The sequence below is a fragment of the Pteropus medius genome, unplaced genomic scaffold (assembly GCF_902729225.1).
Source record: "Pteropus medius unplaced genomic scaffold, Ma_sr-lr_union100, whole genome shotgun sequence".
NCBI lineage: Eukaryota > Metazoa > Chordata > Mammalia > Chiroptera > Pteropodidae > Pteropus > Pteropus medius.
The window spans coordinates 1,098,414-1,107,436 of record NW_024342647.1 but is presented as its reverse complement, the minus strand read 5'-3'; the positions used below and the strand labels follow the sequence as shown (position 1 = coordinate 1,107,436).

Here is a 9,023-nt window from a genome sequence, read left to right as displayed (position 1 = left end):
TTTTTTGTCTAAAATCTGTCAAATTTATAATTTTTACAGTGTTTTTAGACTGAATATACTTTATAAGAGCAATTGGTTGTTATGAAAATCTTTTTTGTATAAACCTAACCTTGCAAATTAGGACTCTTGGAGTTGAGGACTAATATTGCTCATGAAGATATCCTTTTGTCGAAGTGCTAAATAGCATTTTATCAGTTCCATGTTCTTTATGAATATTTCATTCAATAAATATTAATTATTTACTATATGCTAGACTCTGTTCTAGGCTGGGAATACATCAGTGAACAATATTACTACTCTCATGGAACTTACATTCTACTAGATTAATTATGTGATTGGACTTACAAATTAGTTTGAGAAGAGAACTAATTCTTATCATTACTACAGCTAGCATTGTATCTGACAAAGTCATTTACCATTCTGGGCCTTAATTTTCTCATATGAAAAGTAAAGAAATTTGACTAAGGTCCCTTTCATCGATAAATGCTTAGTTTCTTCTGGAAAACTTAAACTTCATTAAAGTTGATTTTGTGGACAAGCAATAGTAGGCATGGGAGTCTAAAGTGATTAGATGTTTTTTGAATAGCATGAGACAAACATGAATGAATATCAAACACAATGTTTAACAAAAAAAAGTCAGATATAAAAGATACACTATTATTTCATTTACGTAAACTTAAAAAATAAAAATCAGGATAGTGATTACCCATGTGTGGAGGTTAATTACTGAAAGGGGATATATGAGGGCTTCTGGGGTTCTGGTAATATTCTGTTTCTTAATCTAGATACTGGTTATGCAGCTTGTGTTCACTGTATAAAAATTTTCAGAGCTATATACTTATGATTTGTGCACTTTTCTATATATAGTATCCTGCAACAAACACACACCCACACATATCAATATACAGAGAGAGAACACTCACTCTTAAAAGTATGGTTTCTAAACAGATTGAATCTAGTTGCAAAATGTTAGATACACTCGTGACCACTGAGTGTTGGGAATTCAGAAATGAATAAGACATTATCCCTTCACGGTAGATGTATGTTCAGTGTGATAATAAGCAGGGACGATCTCGAACTGAAACAAATGCATTTCTGGAAAGCCTTCACAAATAAAGTGACATTTTAGTTGATAGAGAGGAAGAAGAGGATGCCATTTTAAGGAAAGAGAAATCCACAAACAGAAACTCATGATGTGTCTAGTTAATAATAAAAAGATGACTGGAGTGCAGGGTGCATGGTGGGGAGGAGTAAGAAATTAGGCCAGAAAGTTTGGCCAGATTATGGTGAGTCCTGTGTTTGGTGCAGAAATATTTAGGTTTATAAACAATGAGAACCATCAAACTTCTTTTGTTTTTATGAAGAAGTGATTCAAAGGTAGAGAAGGGATTGAGGGTGAAGTAAAGGAAGATTGGAAGCTGGTTAAGGGAGTATCATAATAGTCTAAGCAAGAGATGATAAAAGTTATATCTAGGGTGAGAGCTATGAAGATAGAGATGAATTTAGAAATATTTCAGAACTAGAATTGATATTTTGATGGGTGAGGGAGAGGGACGAGTGAGAAATAACTATTCATTCGTTCATTCAACAAATATTTATTGAGTTCTTGCTAGGTGCTAGGCACTATGCTAGACTGGAGGAGACAGTGATAAACAAAACAGAGGGTCTCATGGAGCTTACAGTCTAAAACAGAGACAGATGGTAAGCAAGTAATAACATAAATAAATATAAAATTGCATACTGTGATTATTTGAGGAAAAAATAGGAATTGATTAAGAGTGTATAACTGAGGACTTATTCTGCCCTATAGAACTTTTCTGGAGAAGCAACGGTTGAGCTAATCACTAGAGGAATACTAAAAATTAGCATGATTAAAAGACTGAGGACACCAAATAGCCAAAACAATCTTTAAAAAGAACAAAGCTGAAGGGCTCATACTTCCTGATTTCAAAACTTACTACAAAGCTACAGTCATAAAAACAACATGGTACTGACATAAAGACAGATGGTAGATCAGTGGAATAGAAAAGAGCCCAGAAATAAGCCCTCCGTGTATGGTCAAATGATTTTTGACAAGGGCTCCAAGATCATTCAATGGGGAAATGGCAGTATTTTCAAAAATGGGGCTGGGAAAACTGGATTTCCACATGCAAAAAAATGATGTTGGACCCTTACCTAACACTATATATATAAAATTAACTCAAGCCATTCAACTCAAAGACCTAAATATAAGACCTAAAACTAGAACTCTCTTAGAAGAAAATACAGCAAATTTTCATGACAGTAAATTTGGCAATGATTTCTTGGATATGACACTAAAGACACAGGCAACAAAAGAAAAGTAGACAAGTTGGACTTCATTAAAAATTTTAAATGTTCATCAAAAGATAACACCAACAGAGTAACAAGGCAGCCCACAGAATGGGAGAAAATATTTGTAAACCATATATCTGATAATGGATTAATATCCAGACTATATAGAGAGAACTCCTAAAACTATAACAACAGCAAAAGCAACCTGATATAAAAATGGGCAAATAACTTGAATAAACATTTCTTCAGAAAACATAAACAGCCAATAGACACATGAAAAGATTCTCAACATCACTAATTGGGGAAAAGCAAATAAAAAATACCGTGAGACACCACTTCCTCCTCATTAGGATGGCTACTATCAAAAACAAATAACAGGTGTTGGTAAGAATATGGTGAAATTTGAAACCCCATGCACTGTTGGTGGTAATGTAGAATGGTATAGCTGCTGTGGAAAACAATGTGGCAGTTACTCAAAAAATTAAAAATAGCATTGCCATATGATCCATCAATTCCACTTCTCAATATATACCCAAGAACTGAAAGAAAGATGTTATAAAGATAGTTGTACACACATATCCATAACAGTATTATTCACAATATCTAAAACATGAAAGCAACTCAAGTGTTTATCGACAGATGAATGGATAAGCAAACTGTGGAATATAATTCAATGGAATACAATTCAGTGTTAAAGAAGTAAATTCTGACATATGCTATACATGAATGAATTTTTGGGATATTCTGCTAAGTAAAATAAGCCAGTCATGAAAAGACAAATACTGTATGATTCTACTTGTATAAGATACTTAGTCAAAATCATAGAGACAGAAAGAATGATGGTTGCCGGGGCAGGGGAAGGAGAGATGGGGAGTTATTGTTTAATGGGTATAGAATCCAGTTTTATAAGATGATGAGAGTTATGGGGATGGATGGTGGTGAAGATTACACAACATTATGAATATTTAATACCACTGAAATGTACACTTAAAAATGGTTAAGATGGTCAATTTTGTGTAAAAAAAATAATTGAGAAACAAGGTTAAAAATAAAAGACCGAGGACAAACATTTTCGGCAGAAGGAGTTATATGTGGAAGTCATTGTGGCTGGAGCCCACAGAGGTGAGGAAATAAGTGACAGAAGTGAAGCTAGAGAGACAGGGCCATATCGTGGGGGGACCTCATAGGTCATGGTAAATATTTCATTCAATTCTGACTGATAGGTTTACTCTTTATTTACTTTTTTAAAAATTATTATTTTTTTTATGCAAGGCAACCCTTGGTTGACCTCACAGATTGCAAGGACCTTGTCAGCTTACAATTCCTTATTTTTTGTTTTTTACGCCTATAGCACCTGGTCTTCCTAGGTGGTCTCCCATCCAAGTACTAACCAAGCCTGACCCTGCTTAGCTTCCGGAATCAGACGGGATCGGGCTTGTTCAGGGTGGCATGGCTGTAGACTAGATTTACTTTCTAAATAGATCACTCTTGCTGTCTGACTGTAATGTAGCCATGGAAGAGAAAGACAAGAGAGCTTGTGGACAGATCAGGTTGAAGCTATTACATAGTTTGATGAGGGCTTGGATTAGAGTAGTTGAGGGTGGAGATAGAAATAAACTGATTTGAGAGATTTAGGAGGTACAATTGACAAAAGTTGGTGATTGATTGGGTGTGGGGAAAAAAGACATTAAGAATAACTCCCAGTTTTCTATCTTATTCCCATGAACATTGTTCAGTAGTTAGGGAATGTGGAAGGAGAAACAAGATAGGAGAAAAATTAGGGAGGAATGGAGGAAATGATAAATTCATTTTGGATATGTTGAATTTAGGATGCCAATGATGTATCAAGCAGGCAATTAGTAATAGGAGTCTGGAACTCAGAGAAAGGTTAGATTGAAGATATAAATATCAGTATACAGGTGACATTGGGAGTCATGGGTGTGTAGTAGATTATCTAAACTGAAATTAGAGGCCAGAGGAGACTTGAGGAGCTCTGACATTTAAAGATTGAATAGAGGAGTGTGAGCCAGCAGAGGAGGCCAAAGAGGGTCTAGGGAGGCAGTAGGGTACCAGCAGAGTGTGGTGTCCCAGAAGTTAAAGGAAGAAACTTTCAGGAAGGAGAGAATGCTCATCAGTATTAAATATAGCTGTTTGTCAGATAGTTCCAGCTTCCTGCCTTCTAGGACCCTGTGTAGGTAGAAGGGGCATTGTGACTAGTTAGGTCCAATAAATTGAGAACAGAAATGGCAGGTAAGACTTCTGGCTGGAGAATGGGTCAATACAGAACCTATGGAGGTCTCTTTTCCCTCTGGTAAAGTGATCAGCAATGTTTGAAATAATGTTTCCAATAAGCTTAGAGTAGTGTGAGTTTATAACTTTGTAGTCTTGAAAATTCTAGAAATAGATTGATTTAATAGTTTTGATAGCTCTAAAAATTAACCTTGTTAAATATACTGAAAACTCTTACAGGTTTTGATGGACATTTGGCTTTTATTCTTGCAATGAAGAGAGGTTCTCAGCGAAAACTTCCCGTACCAAAGATGCCATCACCATCTCACTCTCCTAGTCCATCATCTCTTATGTTCAGTATGAGATCTAGGTCACTTTCACCCTTAAGTGGATTCGAGACTCTGCCTTTTCATTCTGGAGGGCAGTGGTGTGAGCAAGATGAGAATTCAGATGAAAACACTATGCTTTTGGACTACCAAGACAATAAAGGTATTGCTTTCTAATCTAAGAATTTGATCACATACTCTTAAGTAGAGATGGGAAATACCAAACTTACATTTTTGGTTCAAATGTAAGGTATATCTGGTACTACCTTGACTTGTCATTTTAATTAACAGATATTATATAAGGACAGTGGAGGATGGAGGCTTCTGGGTGACAGTGAAGATGTCTGAAAGGGTTAGGAGAAGGAAGTTTCCAGAAAGAGGAATCTTTATTTCCTATGGTGGGAGAGTGCCTTACAGCTCATCTGCCAAATGTATCATCATCCTTGGTTAGAGAGAGGGCATATTTGTTCAGAGTGGAGTGCCTTGATTCAGTATAAAAATGTTATCCACTCTTCGGCTATTCCAGTCTGCTTATTGCCAAACTGATTATCTGTGAATGGACTGATTTCCACAAAAGGACATACATATGTTCGACCAAGATTTTTATTTTTTTCTTAAAAGCATTCTGTTAGTCTGGGAATCTGTTTTCAAAAATTATTTTTTTTTCCTGAGAATCTAATACAAATAAATGTGAAAGAAAAGTATGTAATTTATTTGCTAAATCATTAAATCACAGCCATCAAACTCTATTGACTTGAATGTCTGATTAGTTTTATTAGTAAACATTATCAGCATTGAGTTTAGACTATAACCTTGCTATAAGTTGATACATTGCTATTTCTAATATTGATTAATATTCTAGATTAGCCAGTTTCTTTCCTAGAAAAGCCCAAGTTAAAGAAAAAGATCTATTTTATTTTGAACCAAAATAAATATAATATTAACTTATTACAAATAATTATAGGGAGCCTTTGGTGCACAGCTTGGATCTGAACCCAAGATTAATTTTTTTATTAATTTAATTAATTTCTAAGAACCAAGAGGCAGTTTTCTTTTTATGGCTTCTTTTGTAAAATGTAACATGGCTTTAACACACTTTGACAGCAATATCCAGAAAAGTCTTAGGATGGAGTGTGCTATCCTATCCATCAAGTTAGTACTTTATCTCTATTAAATGTGATGTGATCACCTCTTTCTCTATTTAACAAATCTGAGTTTCTCACCGCTTAAAAAAAAAAGAAACAGGAAAAGAGGATTTCTAAGAATTCCAGCATTTCCTAACTTTAGCTTGGCATTGTAAAAACAAATAACTAAATCGTGCCAGTTTATTTTTTAAGAATTGCTACAGACTTTATCTGCATATAATTAAAAGTGTAGATTTTAGATGGTTTGCCTGGGTTCAGGTACTGGATTTGCATACTACTAGCTGCAAGATTTTGAGAAAATTAGTATAACTTTTTAAAAAATAAATGGGAATAGTAATTTCTCAAAGGTTTATTGTACAAGTTGAATTTTTCGAATGTTAAAATTTAGCACAAAGTCGGCACACAGCTAATACTGATAGAGTATAAACCTTATTGTCATTATTATGAAATGTTATATAAAATAAAATGTTATTAAAACATTGCAATTAGAATTAGTCAGCTGTTTTTACATTTGCATGGCTTAGAAAAAAATTTATTTTTGTTACGTAACATTAAAACAATTTGTTTTTCAGAGTATTCGTGACTACCTCTACTAATAATGATGTTTCTTTAATTTCAGAAGCTGATTCACATGCAGGAGTCCGATATATCACAGAGGCCCTTATTAAAAAACTTACTAAACAAGACAATTTGGCATTGGTAAAATCTCTGAATCTTTCACTTTCTAAAGATGGTGGCAAGAAATTTAGGGTAGGTTACCAATATTTCTGAATATCGACATTGTTTTTGATGTTTCTGTGCTTTAAAACTGAAAAAAGGATTAAATTAGATTTACAGTAATATCTCATCCTATTGTCACTTACTTTGTAGCAGACTTCTTATTGTTTCCAGTGAAAGTTCTGCATCAGAAGTATGACATCTTCAGATGTATAAGTTCCTATTATTTTATACATTATTGACTCAAAAAAATTTCAAAAATTCTGTATATATGGATATAAATTAATAGAAAGGTTTGGATGTGTATCCCCCAGCCTCTTAACAATGGTTAACTTTGAACAGTGGAATTTTTTTTTCAGGGGCCTGGGGACTTGATGAAGAGAGCTTTTTGGTTTGTTTAAAATTTTTTATTAGAATATATTTATGTCTTGTGTAATTAAAAAGGAAAAAGGAGAAACACGAGTTTGAAAATTGAAGAAATGAAATATCAAATTAGTAAATCTTTATCATGTGGGTCTTATATGTCAGGCATTATTAGGCTGTCAAGTAGATACAGAGGTAAATAAGCTTAGGTTGTGATTTCTGGGAACTTAGAGCTTAGTGTGAAGAATGCCTAGGATTAAGAGGAGAAATAATGAAGGAGAATCAGAGAGGGCATGAGAGAGGCAGACCTAACAAAGAAGCCTGAATGAGCTATTAGGACAGAAGATCCAAGAATATGATGAATTGAGGCTAAAAGAGGGAGAACTTCAGGCAGGAAAGGATGATATGAAATGTTACAGGACAGTCAGATAGGATGAAAACTTAGAAGTCATTCTTTTAGGGCCTTTGCATTTTTTTTCTTCTGCCTGGTATTCTCTGCCCCCACATATTCACACAGCTGGCTTCTTGTTATTAAGGTGTCAACTTGGTGTACTTCCTTTGTTCTTTTAGTGCTTTGCATTCTGTCACATTATGTTATCTTTATTTTCTTGTTAGTATGCTACATTGTCTGAAATTTTTGTTTGTTTCTTTGCTTTTATCTGTGAATAAAAACAAGAACTTTGTTTTCCTTATTCACCATTGTATGTTCAGTACCTAGAACAGCTCCTGGCACTTAATTTATGTTTGATAAATATTTGTGGAATGGATGAATAAATGGCGATCTTAGAGACAACTGTCTAAATATATAGTAAGGGCAGAAGATATATTGCCTTACCAATAGAATAGGAGTGAATGGAAGGCAGAATGAGCAAATGTGCAGAACTCTTGCGAGAACATGGTGGCATAGAAGGGAGAGGAGATAATGGCTTGACCTTAAAAACAAGTTCAATGCAAGGTGATTTGTTTTATACAAAGGAGATTGAGCATGTCAAACATAGGCTCCGTGCATCAAGGTAATTGTCTACTTTACTGGTGCATCTCCATTGCCTGGTGCCACACTTGGTATGTAGTAAGTGTATAATGAATATTTGTTAACTAATGATTGTTTTTAAACTTAAGGGGAAGATCCTTCAAGGGATCTTGAGGAGAGAAAGAGATTGAAGATGCAAGAGCATGGGGAGAGGAGATGGGTAAGGTTATGCAAGAGCCTAAGTACCTAGTTAAACTTTGAAGAAATAAGGAGAGGAGGGGAGAGGAGCATGGAAAAGTTGAGGAGCAGGAAAAGTTGAGGTGGAGGAAATCTTGTTGGATAGTCTTGATCTTCTTAGGAGGAAGTATTGTCTGCTGAGGATCAAGCAGAGTTTGGAGGCGTGAGGAAAGCCGCACCAAGAGATTCTCCAGGAGAGCAGTAGGGTTTCTTATTCTCTGGTGACTGATCAGAACAGCCCCTGATACACATATTTACATGTTGTGCTTTGTCAAGGCATCTGTTGTATAAAATTTCTTCATTTGTTTCCAATTAGTATATTGAAAATTTGGAAAAATGTGTTAAACTTGAAGTACTGAATCTCAGCTATAATCTAATAGGGAAGATTGAGAAGTTGGACAAGCTGTTAAAATTACGTGAACTCAATCTGTCATATAACAAAATCTGGTAAGTACTTCTTCAGGTAGTATTGCAGAGTCATTGTCTTTGTGAAAGAGGTAGATTAATGCTTCCCACATTACTGAAAGAAGCTTTTGAAACAGGCACTTTGATCCTTATTCATTGATAGTGTAGCTCTTCACAGATGATAACTGCCTTCAGATTTTGACATTACTGAAGTAGGGAATAATATCTTAATCTAGCATTATCAAAGGAGATACATTTTTTATATCAGATTTTATCTTAATTCTATTTTTGACAGGAAGTATTTCCAGATAGAGTCTT

The 9,023-nt window shown here is 34.7% G+C and overlaps 1 protein-coding gene and 1 pseudogene across 4 annotated transcripts in view; one reads left to right on the top strand and one right to left on the bottom strand.

Moving 5' to 3' along the window:
• The window catches only part of CNTRL (centriolin), a 72,700-nt gene that overhangs the window by 1,722 nt on the left and 61,955 nt on the right, over window positions 1-9,023 (top strand). For all 4 annotated transcript variants that reach the window (XM_039866728.1, XM_039866726.1, XM_039866727.1 and 1 more), the window contains exons 2-4: window positions 4,783-5,031; window positions 6,633-6,763; window positions 8,617-8,747. In XM_039866728.1, the coding sequence (XP_039722662.1) occupies window positions 4,815-5,031; window positions 6,633-6,763; window positions 8,617-8,747 (479 nt within the window). In that variant the 5' untranslated portion in view covers window positions 4,783-4,814. The remainder of the gene's footprint in view (window positions 1-4,782; window positions 5,032-6,632; window positions 6,764-8,616; window positions 8,748-9,023) is intronic.
• Window positions 3,656-3,774, bottom strand: LOC120605848 (uncharacterized; annotated as a pseudogene).